This window comes from Harpegnathos saltator, unplaced genomic scaffold (genome assembly GCF_003227715.2).
Source record: "Harpegnathos saltator strain DR-91 unplaced genomic scaffold, Hsal_v8.6 scaffold45, whole genome shotgun sequence".
NCBI classification, from domain to species: Eukaryota; Metazoa; Arthropoda; class Insecta; order Hymenoptera; family Formicidae; genus Harpegnathos; species Harpegnathos saltator.
The window spans coordinates 761,068-777,342 of record NW_020230261.1 but is presented as its reverse complement, the minus strand read 5'-3'; the positions used below and the strand labels follow the sequence as shown (position 1 = coordinate 777,342).

General features: G+C 45.1%; 1 protein-coding gene across 6 annotated transcripts in view; it reads right to left on the bottom strand.

Annotated features, from left to right (window-relative positions):
* Positions 1 to 6,454: 6,454 nt before the first annotated feature.
* Positions 6,455 to 16,275, bottom strand: part of LOC105190298 (octopamine receptor beta-3R) — a 160,080-nt gene continuing 150,259 nt past the window's right edge. For 4 of the 6 annotated variants that reach the window (XM_025301816.1, XM_025301817.1, XM_025301818.1 and 1 more), the window contains exon 5: positions 6,455 to 11,460. In XM_025301816.1, coding sequence (XP_025157601.1) covers positions 11,250 to 11,460 — 211 coding nt within the window. In that variant the 3' untranslated portion in view covers positions 6,455 to 11,249. The remainder of the gene's footprint in view (positions 11,461 to 16,275) is intronic. The other 2 variants (XM_025301819.1, XM_011153000.3) reach the window with 1 other exon arrangement.

Genomic DNA, 16,275 nt, shown 5'->3' with positions numbered 1-16,275 from the left:
GTAGTGATTAAAGATTATACACCGTGTTGCCTTTCATATTATAACTTTGTTTATTTCCCACTCTTCACATCGTTCTCTCTCTCTCTCTCTGTCTCTCTCTCTCTCTCTCTCTCTCTCTCTCTCTCTTTCTCTCTCTCTCTCTCTCTCTCTCTTTCTCGTCGGCGATTATTATCGAACGAGGTAGAATTGAGCCGCGCGAGATTGCACACGCTAAACAAACGGAGAAAAAAGACCGTTTACCTACGCAATGCACCGCCCGAGATAATTAGGGGGTCTGAACGATTCCGTAGATTGAAGCAGCAAACGATGAACGGAACATAAGCGAAAACCGTTGAACGCGTCAACACGGCGCTACTACGAGAATCAGAGCGGAAATTTGAAGAGGAATTTCCTGAGCGGAACAGACACTTAGTGGGGCGGTTTGAGGAAGCGATCCTCCGATTATTTCGTAGCGGTGCCCGGAATTATCCCGGAAAGAAAGAAAGAGAGACAGAAACGGAGAGACAATCATTATGCGATCTCTCGTTCTCGGAAAATAGCGGTGCGCTCTCGATCGGACGAGTGCGACAGCCTGAAGAAAGAGAGAAAAAGATCGTTCCCGTCATCGAAGCAGCTCGTTTCATCGATCGTCGATATGTATACCCAGGCGATTGATCGTGTCGAGTCAATTTTGTCCCGATTCGCTTCTTTCTCCTTTCCCCTTTTCTCCTTACTCCTCTCTCACTCTCCTTTTCTACCCTCCCTCCCTCTCTCTCTCTCTCTCTCTCTCTTTCTCTTTTTCTCTCTCTCTCTCTCTCTCTCTCTCTCTCTCTCTCTCTCGCTCTCTCGTTTCCTCTATTGTCCCCGTTTCTCGACCCTAGCAATTTACATAGATATCTACATCAGTCCTTTCGTCGCGTTCCAATTCGCACTTAATACTACCTGCGTGTACGTCCGCCGCCTTTAAGCGCCCTAAAGACCGCTGCTGATGCTCTAAAATCACTCGTTGAAACGCTACGCTTTTTACTCGGTGCGGTTTTTTTCTTCTCTCTCTTCCTCTCTCTCTCTATCTCTCTCTCTCTCTCTCTCTCTCTCACTCACTTAAGCCTGTATTAACCTTCAACCGGGCGTGCGGGATCCGCACGCTGGTCCCCGAGAGAGAGAGAGAGAGAGAGAAAGAGAGAGAGGGGGGGGGGGAGAAAAGCCTCTTGTATGCTAACACTAGAACCACCGAAGCGGTTAGAATGCTTTCTGCAATGCTATATAAGATAAAAATTATCCAAATTTAGAATAAGAACTGAATAAACATTTTTGCTTCTGCATCAAACGTATCTTTTCGAGAACCTGTCGCTTCGACCGCTCCGGCAGAGACATGTCGCGTTAGTCGTCGGCAGTTCTAGTGTTAAGTGAAACTCGGGCTTTCAGAGTTGTATATGTGGCGTTTAACATGGCTACGTTCGCTTTAATATCTTTTTTTCCCACGGGAAAAACAGAAGACTATGTGGAAATTAGCGTTGAAATATTAAATAATCTCACGAAATATCTCCGTTTTGGCAATTTGCTTGTCGGACCGCGTTATAGATATTATAGACTCGCCCGGGTAAAGGTAATTAGGTCGTCACTCGGAACTCGTCTCGAGAGCGAGACACTCCGACCGGAATTCACAGTTGGACCCGAATCGTTCGGGTAAATCGCGATTGCAGATATAGCGTGGCATGTGTCGCACGATTGAACCAAAAAACCCAGATTCAACTTCGAATGCTGGTCCGAGTGCCTCTGACTGACCTGACCCGAGGCAAATTTCAGGCAATGACCATCGATAGGAGGAGGTCTTGGTTCTCGCTGATTAGGTTCTGTGTGCGACTCGAGTGAAACCAGCGGTCGATTCGTCTCGTCACGTCCAACTAGCGTCACTTCGGGATTGTCAGATTCTCAACGTTGCGTTCGCACAAACAAACAGCCGTCAGCGAGATTTTGAATTCCGCCGAAGTCGAAGTGCGCCGAGTCTTCTGTGTTATACCGGGTGTTTCAGACCACCCGGGTCACCCGATTTTTTTGTTAACGCGACATTTTAGAGAAAAATATGATATTTCAGACAAAAGTTGTAGGGCTTCAAAGGATCTATTTACTGACGTTATGAATTTGACTTTGGGATAACCTTGAAAGGTCCAGTCAAGATCAACATAAAAATCTTAAATGGATACCCCAATATTACATCATCTTTCTCTAGCAATTCATTTGAACAACTTATGTCTGAAACATTTTTTTATTTACCTAATACTTTGTGAATTATTTAAGGAAAACTTGATAACTTTTTCAATTAACTCACGATATCTTCGCTATTTGTCAGAAGAAAAAGTGGTACTAGACTTTTTTGCTCTATTTAGTCTCAAGAATATATTTTTACAATACCGCCCTGATTTTTGTTAACTTGTTGACTTTTTGAAATTTCAAAATCATCAAATTAACCAAATTCAGGGCGCTATTGGAACAATATATTCTTGAGATTAAATAGAGCAAAAGAGTCTAGTACCACTTTTTCTTCTGACAAATAGCGAGATATCGTGAGTTAATTGAACAAGTTATCAAGTTTTCCTTAAATAATTAAAAATATATTAGGTAAATAAAAAAAGATTTCAAATAAAAATTGTACAAATTAATTGCTAGAAAAAGATGATGTAATAAAAAAATTGGGGTATCCATTTAAGATTTTTATGTTGATCTTGACTGAAACTTTTCAAGGTTATCCCAAGGTCAAATTCATAGCGTCAGTAAATAGATCCCTTGAAGCCCTACAACTTTTGTTTGAAATATTTTTCTCTAAAATATCGCGTTAACGAAAGAATCGGGTGACTCGGGTGGTCTGAAACACCCGGGATATTCTACGTGACGTATGTTTTGCGCAGCTCCGACGTCGCTGATGAACGCCGTCGTCGTCCTCGTAGTGGCAAGTGGAAACTTGGACGTTTCGAAAACGGTCGACACGAACCCTCCGCCCATCATGAGAAGTCCATCCTCGCGCACTTCCGGTTTACAAGGACGTGGATGGAGTTGCCGCCCGTGATGAATTCTCACGCGAGTCCTTTGCAACGCTAGGACTAACGGTCCTTAACGATCTGTTTTCGTCAAAACTGTCGAAACGAAAGGTTTTTGAAGAAAAGACGAGCTAATGTTAAGAAATGTCACGAAATATTAAATAAACATCCAGCAGATAAAATAATGAGCGTCCGAGAGAATGTAATAACAAACGTAAAAATATTTATTTCTTCTTTTCAGTCTTTTATTCAACGTGAATTGAAAATATAAGACTCACCGTTATTTGATAATTAAAATTCTGATAAGAAATTACAAACCGGTCGTTATGACCGCTTTGGTAATTCTGACGTTAAAATATTTATTGCGATAACATTTGTTAACATATTTATTATGATAACATATGTTAACATCAATGATATTTGTTATGAAGTTGTCTCTTAACTATCGCGGGAAAGGATTCTCTGCTTCACGCGGGTTAACGCGGCTTTTTCTTGGCGCGGTAATAAATTTCTATCGTGAGCTTTGCCGGATAATAAATGCAATTAATGAGCATATTACGGTAACACGCTGATTTCAGAACGGCGCCGGCAACACGAAGCTTACCAATGTCGCTGAGATAGTCAACTTGTTAAGTTCAGGTAAAACTTCGCGACCCTTGAACTCCCGCGAGTTCGCGTTTCGGACGAGTGCCCGAGTATTCGCGAGCTTCTCCAACTTTGTCATATAAATTTCCACTCCGCTAGAGTCGACTAATTTTTCTGTTTTCCTTCCGCAATCGGCGACATTTTCATGTCCGATGTGAACCGGACGCGCGGGAACGGATCTCCGAGCGGTTTGTCCTTCGCCGTTTCCCACCTTCGGTTCTCTCCATCTGGTGCGATCGCGTACATCAGCGAAATTGCGTTGACAGCCGGCCGAAATGACGAAACTACGAAGGGAAGCCCGATATGCAAAACGTTTAAAACATCGTCTCGGCGCGAGAGCAATTGATACGACGTCGTACACATAGAAAAATAGAGCCGCATCTAAAACGTCGGGCAACCGAGCTCTCTCTCTCTCTCTCTCTCTCTCTCTCTCTCTCTCTCTCTCTCTCTCTCTCTCTCTCTCTCTCTCTCTCTCTCACTCTCTCTCTCTCTCACTCTCTCTCTCTCTCTCTCTCTCTCACTCTCTCTCTCTCTCTCTCTCTCTCTCTCTCACTCTCACTCTCACTCTCACTCTCACTCTCACTCACCCACCGAAATTATACCGGTGCTGGGTGTGATCCTCGCTCCGTGATCCTCCGTCGCCTTCCTCGTCCAATATTTGCCGACGTCGTTCGTCGCGTTCGCGCGCTTCTATTCGAAACTCGAGATCTCGAATCTCGACGATGCAGCGACAGATCATCGTCTCGACGTCGTGAATTGGAAGGATTTTAATGAACCCAACAGCCCGAACGGACGTCTCGTCGTGAGGTGTGCGGGTTGGGAGCGTGAAGGGTGGGGGAGAGATGACTTGTCAGAAATTGCAAGGTTGCTTCGGCGGCTTGACCTGCGCTTGACGGAACTACACTAATTAACGTCTTCGCGCGGGTGGTCCGTGCGAACTGCGCGCGTTCGCACAATCGTTTTCGATGCTCTTCCTCTTTTGAACTCCGTCTACCCAATTGTCCCGTTTCTCTCTCTCTTTTCCTCTCTCGCTACGGCTATATCTTTGGAGCAATTATCCGAGAGCGGACGGAGGCGCTTGATTACGCCGGCGTTAGATCGAGCCGGGCAGCATCCTCTTAGCATTTCATCAACGGGACGACGGGAGTTAATATACGCGTCTCGAAGAAGAGGAGTCTAGGTCGAGGACCAATCAGCGGGATCGTCGGCGTACAGGGTGTTTCCAGTCGCCGCGGGAAATGAGAGAGAAATGAAGCCTGAAAAATGCATCAGAGGCACCCGGAAGTAATCGAGTGTTTGCACGGAGGGAAGAAGTTGAGTTAAATTATTAATTTATTTACTCGTTGACTTATTTGAATCGGATTAAATTATTTATTATTTCGGTTGAAGCAGATCGAAGTTTTCTGGCTCTTAGTACCGAATTTGGTTCATAAGAATCAGGAGCTCTCTTTGTCTTTTTTTCTTTTTGAAATGCTGCGTTCGATCGCTGACACATTAATTCCACACCAAAGTTATTTTTATCTATGTGAGCATTTAACTTATTATATTATTGATTGAACAATGCGATTCGTAGACTTCTGACAGTCGATAATCAAGAAGCGATACCTTTTCAAGACGGCCATTTACTGATTTTTCTTTCAGCGAATTCAGAATCCTTTTCCTCGACTTGTTGAAAACGTTTTACATTTTTGTTCAAAATTTACGAAAATTAAGGAATACGGAAGGAACTCAATAACGAGCTGACAGAGCAAAGTGGATTTTCGAAACAGCCTCTTGTTTCCCCTGAAGACTTGCAATTTTGCTCGTACAGTCGGCTGATTAAAAGTTGCGGCACTTTTCGTCGACGAGTTTCGTGACGCATTTCATATCTAACAGGAAAATGGATCTCTTGAGAGTTACTGAAAAACAAATTCGCTCTTTGAATAAGAGATACGTTTGGAAACTCGTCGAAAATGCGTTGCAATTTTGTATTAGCCGGCTGTATATCAATGTTGATAGATTTATCTTATTTCGAAACACTTGATTACTTACGGATAATTCCCTCCTCCTGATGCACCTTACAACGATGAGGAAATTTACAACAGAAATTAAATAATTCTAATCCCGTCGTTAAGACGATCCTACAGCAGAGTTTCCCCAAGCTGACGAATGGAAGCCAGCCGGCTGGCGCTTTGAGATGGAAAATTTGGTTGGCAGACTTTACTGTCGCAAAGTAACTCGTTACCGTTATCGTTCCTCAACAGCTAACAAATTGCAATTCCCGCTATTCTTCTCATCAAGTTTCGAATCCCTTTTCATTTGATGTCTCGTTCCTGCGCACTCCTGATCCGTATTCCATCCGCGCAAAGTATGAAAGCAACGATTGTACTCGCGACCGTGAAAATAACGATTACACTCGTGATTAAAAAAAAAAAATGTTGCGTCAGCGTTGGCGTCACTAATGAGAAGGAAGAATAACACTGCTCCCAGGTGGTTACCGAAGAAAAACAACCTGCGACGGTGCGTGCATCCTCCGTCAGGAGAAGATTCTTAAGTCAGGCGTCGCGACTTCTCTCGCGCCCCCCCCCCCCGCTCATTCGCGAGCAGCGCGAAGTATTTGTTCACCTTCACTCCGGCCCCGGTATACCTTCGACCCCGTTCCCTGCCGCCCCCGCTCGCGTGCGCGCGAGCCGACATACAGCTCGACAGCCAATTAATGTATAACGCTTGTATTTATTTACAAAAACGACGAGCAGCCACTCGCGCTTCTCGTACTCGCCCGTCCGTTCGCTCGCTCGCAAATAGTGTACTACATATTACGTGTTATATTTACACAGCCCCTCTCTCTCCGCTTTATTATGCTATATGGTACATTTATTATACAGGCGGTCTCTCTCTCTCTCTTTCGCGCGCGATGGATCGTATCGATAAAAAGCCGCGAGCGCGCGGCAGCCTCGCGGCGAGGCTTGGAAAATTTGCCGCCGAAGCTTCCGGAGACCTTCCGCTGTCGCGGAGGCTTGAGACGAAGCCCGACGATGTGAGCGACGCTGTGATGTCGCCGGATCAGCTCTCTCTCTCTCTCTCTCTCTCTCGTCGATTTACGCGCGAAAACGCACAGCCAGATTCGATGCGCCGCGTCCTTGGCGGCCGGAAGTTGAGTCGAGCGTTGATTGCAATCAGCAGGAGTGATCATCAGCGTGGCGCTTGTCGTGTTATCGTTATCGTTATCGGGGAGAATTCGGCGGTGGGGTGGAGGGTGTGGGAGGGGGGGCGCATGGCCCTTGTTGTTTCTCGGGTGCAGCGGCGGATCGATGGCGATGGATATAAATGGGGCGCGTAGACGCGGCGTCTTTATGCGTTACTAATCCATCGCGGCGTTAATTGCATTGTTTTCGCGATTATCGTGACATTACACACATGTGCGCGACCTCGCCGCGTTAATAAGTGTCGCAAGTTACATATGATACAGCCTCGCGCGCCGGTGCTAGTAATTACATCTAATTAGCACACTGCTCCCTCTCGCCCTCTCCCCTTATTTATCGTCCCATCGCACTTCCGCTTTCTTTCTCTCTCTCTCTCTCTCTCTCTCATTCTCACCCGTAAACCTAGGCTTCTCGACATATTTACAGGGTAAACACAGATTAACAAATCTCTCCTCTCCGCCCCGTTCTCGCCACGCCCCCTCTCTCCCGTGCCCTGCGAGGGCGCGTATTCATATTCCACGTGGCTGCGCGACATCGCTCCTCGTGGATTTCCGCTGCGCCCGGCTCTCGTCCGGAAGGAAAGCAGGAGGAACAAGGTGAAGGGAAATCCAGCGGCGACTGCGGTTGTTATTTACTCCGCAAACGCGCGTGAGACGCGTCGGATCCCCCGTGGGGGGAAAATTGATTCACCGGCATCGGGAGAAGTCATGATTGTATCGCGCACAGATTTCACCCCTAGCGCAAGCCCGTTCTTCTCTCTCTCTGTCTCTCTCTCTCTCTCTCTCTCTCTCTCTCTCTCTCTCTCTCTCTCACACTCTCGTTTCCCGAAAGCTTCCAATTAAGAGCGCGAAGAGATCTCGCGAAGTAATCGACGACGATGGGAATTAAATATCGAACACTCCCGAGGAGGGAGCGATTACTCGCCGGGGTCGAGCTCGCCCCATGGGTCCGCGTTTGCGCGTGGGAGACTTTCCGTCTCGGCGGGCGTTCACAAATTAATGCTTATTGCGCGGCGACAAAAAGGAAGAAAAAGTGAGGAGGTCCCCTCGCCTCTCAGCCGATACTCGTTGGTCGACCGGCGTCTTGAGTTCGCACCGATGACTCCGATTAAGCGGAACTTCCGGAAACCTATAAATCCACGGAATCCTATCGCCGGGTTCCGATAGGAAAAACACTTGAAGCGATCTCAAATGAATGGCTCTAAATGGATTTTCAGCGAGGAAGAAGTTCAGCGCTCGCAAACTTTCGATAATGTTAGGTGTCTCGCGCTGATTACGTCGCACTACTTTCCCCGGCAAGCTTGCGTACTGTTGTGAGATCTTGTGTCTTTTTTTTTTTTAGTTTACCCAGTGCCGTAATCACTTGATCCTTTCAGCGCAAATGTTTGGAATTAAAAAACGGAGCAAGTATACTATAGCGGGTTAGATTAGGTTAGAATAAATATTCATTTGTTGTCACATAAACACGCGATCACACACAATGTAATTTGAATACCTTTCGTATTGAATTTACAGGAATCAGGTGTGAGAAGGTTTCCGAAAATTTATTCGCTGATTAATTAATTCCCCGCTGTACGCGCGAAGCCCGAAAATATCGGATGCGATTCGTCGACGGTGCTACGGCGCAGATTGCGTTGCCGATTGCACCTCGGGCGATTACATGAGCAAGCAATTACCTGCCGATTGCTCCGTCGCCCTGAAAACGACGAGGATGACGATGACGAGTAGACTCCAGGAAAGCTGTTCGCGTAATTTTTAATAAATGTGCACGCTCGGTTATGCATTTTTATACATCACGCTCCTATCGCGCTCATAATTTATCGTTGAACGCCGCGCAGCGCGGGTTTAATAATAAGCCGGTGGGAATAACAGTCCATGGAGAGGGGCGTAGGACGGTTTCGCAAATAATAATAATAATAATAGTAATAATAATAATAATAACAACAATAGTCTCCCTCGCGCGTCCGCCTTGCCGAATTAAGCGGCGTAACGACGCATTCACAAATCGTTAAACTCGAAATGGATATATATGCAATTTGTAATATTAATATTTAATATTAATCGTAATATTATCGTCGAGACGGTAAATTCTCTCCCCCTCTCTCTTTCTCCCCGTCCTGAGAGAGGGAGTATTATCACGAACTTCATCGCGCTCGAAACAATTCCGCATTCATCCCCGGATAAATAAAGCAACAATGTCAGAGGCGGTGGAAAGAGAAACGAGGAAAGGAAATATTAAATTCTCGTTAGATTTTTTCTCCCTCTCCTTCTCCGTCTCTCTCTCTCTCTCTCTCTCTCTCTCTCTCTCTCTCTCTCTCTCTCTTTCTCTTTTTCTACGTACGCTTGCTGTGTATATAAAACGAAAGAAAACACTTGACATTCATTTGCGCTCATGAAAACTGAAAAATATCCTGACGCCGCCCCTGGGAAAATTAAGGGAAAATGAAAAACGCGAAGGGGGTAAGAGTGATAGAGGGATAGAGGGCGGTGCGAGGGGTGGGAGAGGGGGATCGAAATATCGACATCGCGAAAATTGCGCGTTTCGCGGGAAATGAGATAGCGGGACATTCATTTTTGCTCGATCGGCGAAGCGGCAAAACACCGAGAGAGCGCGCCGAGATACGTATCGCATGACGCGCGAAAAATACAATATTATTGGCCCTCTCTCGCACGCGCGCACTGTGCATTTAAGGGTTAACGAGGGACGTTGCCCGCGTCGTCGTTGCGCGCAGCCGGCCATAAACTTAACTCGCGTACGCGTAGAATCGCAGGAACTCGCGGCGCGCCGCGCTTCCGCGTTCAGCCCTTTCCTCAGGAGTGTCCCTCCGCGTCTCGAGTCAACGCCCTGCTGCTATCACGGTCGATAATCTCAGCGCGTAACGTGTTACGGCATTTGCTTTAATATTCTGAATTAACGGGACGCGGAATGAAAACGCGCCGTGAAACGGCGAGTCTCGTCGGGCCGCCGCCGCCGCCGGACAACCAAGAGGACAACCGCGCGTCCTGTTAACACATCGAAGGTCGCGTCTTTAATTAAGCTGCGCGCGTGTGCGAAAAAGGATCAGCCGCGGGAGCGCACGAGTCGAGCTAAACGAACCCAATTTCAGAGTCGCGCATGGCCGACTGAGCGCGAGCCGACTGATCCTCTCAGCGAGACTTTAGTGTTTTCAAATCGTTGGCTCCTGCGCGAGAAAGGATTTAATTGAACAGAGCGATTGTGTAGGACGAACCGACACGCATCATCGTGGCGACAATCGTGGTACGGTTGTTTATTCATCGTCCGATTTACTCAGTCTCTCGGCTAAGGGCGAAAATGTGCAGTTTTGTGCAGTGTTGCGCGACGATTTTTCGGTTCGTCCGACTTTTTGGAGGAACCGCATCGCTCATTCGCTAACTACGTTTTACCGCCGATAACTTTTTATTGTCGAGACGACATTTCGCCGTTCGCCGTTGGCTGTGTCCCGGCTCCGATTGAGCTTTTATTGTTGGCCGAATTTTTAGTTGGAATTTCTACGTCGTAAACGCGTGGATTTGGCTTCCTCCCCGGTTTCGTTCCACCCCCGGTTTGTGTGACAAAAACTGCGGGACCTCGGGGCTTAGCTCCTCTTAGCCCAATTTTTTCAGCAAACGAAATATAACCAAGTGCATCGCCCTGAAGGGAAATTGCTCGCTCGACCGGCGGAAAGGCAGCGAAAGATACGAAATCGCGTTTTCCCGATCGCACCGACTTTTCCGCGTCTTCGGCTATCGAGCTGTCGGTCGAACTTCCATACAATCGGCGCGGAAATCGACGCGTTAAAGTCGCGCCGCGATCGCGTTCGGCTCGAGAGCGAAGCCATTACTCGCTTCCAATTTCGAGTTCGCATCAACGTGTATTACTTCGAATCAGCAGTGGAAACGCGCAATCCCGTCATACATCACACGTCGCCAACAGCAGCCAGCGCAGGTTACACAGAGCGGTCAGATAAAAAACGAGAGGGCGCTTTACGACGGAAAGCCGCGCGGCGACAATTAACGATCGACCTAACGCGGTCCGCCCTCTCTTTCGCTCGCCCCTCTCGCTCCCCCGTTGTACAAAGTTGCGAGTAACGCGGAAAAATTAGCGGCGCGTGCAGTCGATAGAACCGGGCAATAAGCGTTAATTGCGAGCTCGACATTCGCGTGTCGACTGGCGCGAAAATCGCCGAAACGAAGCGCTCCCGCACGCGTGGCTGCTCGATTCCGCCTCGAAATCGTATCATTGGAAAAAAAGAGAGAGAGAGAGAGAGAGAGAGAGAGAGAGAGAGATGGAAAGAAAAACAAACGGGGCGGGGGTGAAAGCGCGAACTCGCTGTTCGCGGGCGGGCCAGAGGGGAGAACCAGGAGGTGAAAAAGTGTCCGTGGCGAGGCTTGTGGCTTCTCGTGTCGGGCTACACAAATTGCGACGGCGTCTTCCAGCAGCTGGAGCAGCACGGCAGGGCGCTCTTCAGGGTGTCCTTGAAGGCGTCGCGGAAGTCGCGGTTGAAGTACGCGTAGATGAGCGGGTTCAGGGCGCTGTTGAAGTAGCCGATCCAGAAGAGCACCGAGACCACCGTGTCCGGACAGTAGCAAGTCTCGCCGCATAGGGACGTCGTCAGGTACCTGGAAGAAGCACGACACCGCGTGATTTGTTTTCGCTCTCGTTCGTCTCGCTTCACCTTTCGTACGAGGGAGTGTAGTGAAAGGTGAAACGTCGATTTCAGACGTCCCGGAGGCAAACCTTGAAGGGAATTTCAACGAGAATTGCTCGAGTCATGCACGTTACTTGTCGACGAACTGAAAATGTTAACATTTATTAAATGTTAACATTTTCAGTTCAACATTATGCGAAGGCTCTCTCGGATATTTCATTGTTCATTGAAATTAATCTGAGGCTGGTGAAAGCCGCGTGAGGGTGTTGGAAGCGCAAGTCATCTTTTTTTCTCTCTCCTTCTCAAGCTATCAATAGCTCCTAAAACCAGACTCGGCGAACAGAAGCGTTCATTAATTGACGCTCTTCTCCTGTATTCTCCTCTTGCATTTCTCCTCTTGCTGTGACTTCAGGTACGATTAAAGCGATATTCCATGCGTTTTGGATGTAATCGAAAAATCGCGTTGAAAAATTCACGTTAATTTGGAGATTCACATCGTACGAACGAAAATGTTCCATCAACATTCTTGACAAGTTATTTCAGCTAATTTTTCTTGTGTTGTTTTTTTTCCCCATTATCTTTCACGTTGCTTTTACGTCTCGTATCTAAAATTGAAACGAACGTGAATGTAAAAAAAGAGGAATGTACGTGAGCGTCGATTAATTAACGTTTCCAGTTTGTCGGCAAAACGTGGACGAGTTAATTTCATTTCAAACTTGCCGCAGACTGTCTCGGACGCAAAATTGACGGTTTGTTTTTCACCGTGTAATGATTAAATTTTTCAAATGTAAACGAAAAAACCACGATTGGCTCTTTGCTCTTGCACTTCTCTTTTCTTTTCATCTCATTTATATCGCAAGGAGTCTATGTGTAATAGAATTTGTTAAACTTTTTAACTCTCTGCGGGCTGCCAGTTACTCTCGACGTTCTTTTCCGGCTGATCTCCGAAATTCCAAGACCATGTAATTACTTACTACAAGTTGATATTATCATAGAACCCTGCGAAAGTTGATATTACGTATTATAGGCGAAGGTTGATCTTTAACCATATTTTCTTCATCGGCACGTGCTATATTCTTTGCGAGTTTCTGCCATCGTTGCCCATAATTTTCCTAATCGTCTGTTTCGCGATGACACATTTTCCGAGCCGACGAAATCGCCGTTGATTCGATTTGCAACTTTCTGATATTTTATTCAATTAGTACGACGATTATAGCACATTTCTAACAACGTATTATGTCTAGCGTTCTTCGCTCGAAATTGATGTGTAAAAAGTTGGTTTTTACAAGTTCAGGTTCGGTTTCGGAAGGAAACGCGATATCGAGGCAGATTTACTGGAGGTTGGATTCGGAGGACCGCGAGGAGTTAAAAACGGGCGTTTAAGAAATAGAGTCACGTTCATCTTGCGCTGCGATTCTCGCGAAATGTCAGTATTTCCGCGCAACGCGAAGTTATTAAATACCCGTCGCCTGACTTTTCTCCGGTTTACTACGATACTTTCGGCGGGATGGAAGGCACACACTCGCGCGGTGTCGCATCCTTCACTTCCTCCCGATATTTTTTCAGGCTCGAAGTTGATGTTTCCCTGACGCAGCGAAATAACAAGATGGAACGCACCGTTAATTAAATATATTCAGAAGTAAAGCAAGCGTAGAGGGATTGCGTATGTACGATTGCAAAAGTTGTGGGAAACGTCTCGTTTCGCAGCCGCGGTGAATTTATACTTCTGCAAACACGCAACAAGGAAGAAAGAAACGGGAGAAATGCATGGAAATGTCCACTGAGAACATGGACGAGTATACGTGTGTTTTTTTTTACATATATCACCTTTTATACATCGTGATCGTCAAATTCGTACTGATATCGTCGACGATATCAGTACGTATCGCCGTGAATTACGGGAACATCGGCCGCGTCGAGTCGCCTATATTCTCTTCCGTGACTTCTTTTCCCGGCGAATTTGCGCAACCCACGCTCGCCGATCTCGATTATTGATGTTACGCTGCTGCCGAAACGTTTCCTCGACGGATTCGGAACGTGCGGGACGCTTATTCCCAATGATTTACGATATTATCGCGTTTGCGGATCGGCTCGGGAACCGCTATAATTCGAACGAAATCGGGCTTGAAAGTTATGGCCGCACATGCGGCAATCTTCGCGTTTTTATTCGGCCGACGCGACGATTGACCATTTCTGCACATGCTGTTTTTGCTCAACTGATGCCCAAAGTCTTTTAGAGATGTCCAATCATTAATTAATTATTATGAATTTCGGGGCAAATAGCGAATAGAAATTTCTGATCCGAGGATAACGTCTTGCACCATTCTTAATGGCCAGAAATGCATTCCTGCTGATTGGTGTTTAATTACATAGTGCTACTTCAACTAATTACGTAACATTGTACCTTGTCAAGAATTAAGCCTATAAATTCCGAACCATTTTCTTCTGGGAGAAGTTTGATGAAATAGTTATTGTTAAATAAAAATCACTCAAAGCCAGCGTCGCTTTTTTACGGGATTCTCGTTGAAACATACTTCTAATAATATATGATTTATTTATTGGATTTTATTTAATAAATACTGCTTCATCAAACATCGCGAGAACATTCGGGACTTTAGATAGGCCCGTGTAATTATCGGACACCAATTTTAATGTAAACAGGCATAATATTAATATTAATGAGCATTATTATTTTCAGTAACGTAAATAGGTGTCAATTGAGAGATACTTTAATTCTTCTTGTTGTCAATTAACCCTTTAACGCCCGACTTTTTTATAAGTGTTTTAAGAGTAAAATTTGAGTTTTTTTGAACTGAGACTATAAGTAGTGATAACCAAAAAAAAATATCAGAATTTTATATTGGTGTTTTTATTGTTAGTTTTTTGTTTATTGGCAAATATGACTTGGATCCTAAAAGCATATACGAAATGAGCAACCCATACAGGGAAAAATGAAGGGTAATCTAGACGACATAACTCTGATAGTCAGCTTGACATTTTTGAGTTGAAACTTTATTATATTTGTGAGTGAAGTTTATCATTCAGAGCGTCAAGCTTACTATTTCAGAGGAATATCTTATAGATCACCATTTATATGTCATACATATATAGTCAATCGTCCCTTCATTTTTCGCCGCATAAATAACTGTAGGTCACCAGGTTTCACGAAAATAGGTTGACTTCTTGATTTCCGTGTCCGCCATATTGGATTCGCCATTTTGAATTTCTGTATTCTTTCAATTTCACATTTTGCATCTAAGAAAGCTTCCAAATGTATAAAATTATAACACATACCAATCTATTTATTTATAGTATACTTCTAGATGTCAGTAACAATGCTAAGTACGCCTACTTGAGATTTAACAAAACATGTTATCATTAAAACTGAGCTAAAAACAGACTAAACCGAATCTACATACAATCTATATACCATTTTTTAGAAGAAGAATTCACCTTTACAGTGGTGCAAAGAAAACGAAAATATCTCCTTTTTTCACTAAGTTATGTATTTTTAAATGCTGCGTTTCTGGTAACTGTAGTTACCAGTAGGCGTTAAAGGGTTAAAAAACACTTCAATTCTTCTTGTTGTCAATTAAGAAATACATTAATTCTTCTAAATCTGCTGATCGTCCACTTTTTGAACTCTCAGAATTTTTCAATTCTGTTTTCGAAAAATCTCTCTCTCTTCTTTCTCCCCGCGTGAATCCGAATATAGATAGCTGCGTCCAGATATATTTATGAGATTTGTTTCGCGCAGAGGAAACGCGCGGAGGCGGGGAAACGAGTTTTCTTTCACGGTTTTCACGTAGGCAGCGTTTCCGTTGCGCAGTCGCGCCGGCTATTTGCATATAGATGCGGCTGCATTATGCGGGTGCACTGTGAGATTTTAAATCTCACAGTGCACCCGCATGTCTCGACGCATCCCGGCCGCTTTTCTTGCGTGCGATCGACGCGAAAATGAGATTCGCGTTCTGAATTCCCGGCGCGAACGGCCGCGCGTGGCGTCGTCGATCGTCGTTTCCCTCCGCTCCGTCTCTTGCAATTTCGGGATGTGTCACTGAGCTGTAGTAAACAATCGACAGATTTGTTCGATAACAGACACGCATACACAGCCATGGTGGGATAGGACGAATGTGTAACGGACAGAACGGAATTTAATTGGCAAAACGGGTTTTATGCCACGGTCAAAAGGGAAATTTTATTTAATGGACGAAATGGAAATTTTATTTTAACGAGCAGCATGTTGCAGTTGTTCGGTTAACTCTGAAATTTTTTCGTCGTTAATTGCTGCGGGATCCCACCGGAGCAATTAACAACTGAAAATTTTCATACCGCGTTCTGCAGTCGGGGATAAGAAAAGCAGCGCTACGTCGCAAATACGACTGTTTTAAATTATTCGGGAAGGTTTAAATTGTGAAGAATACGAGAATAAAGCGGGAATTAAATTGTTCACATAAATGTGAATAACCACTTCGTCAGTTTTACTTTCGTCAATTTTACAATAACGTTGAAACTTACAAAGCGAAAGTTTCGACAGTCATTGACATTATTTTACCGCAGTTTATCGATTGTTTCGCTGAAATAAAATTGTATTCTGAATTTTCTAAAGAAACTACGTTCTCTATGAATTCATTTGTCTATTAATCTATTTTTTTTTGAGAAATTCTTGTTTAATCTTTTTCCGAAGCGAAAAGTTCGAAGACGAAATTGAAATTATTTTATTATGGTTGTCCAATGGCTTTGCTGAAGCAAAATTTTTCTGAATTTGTTGAAAAATCGGTTTTTC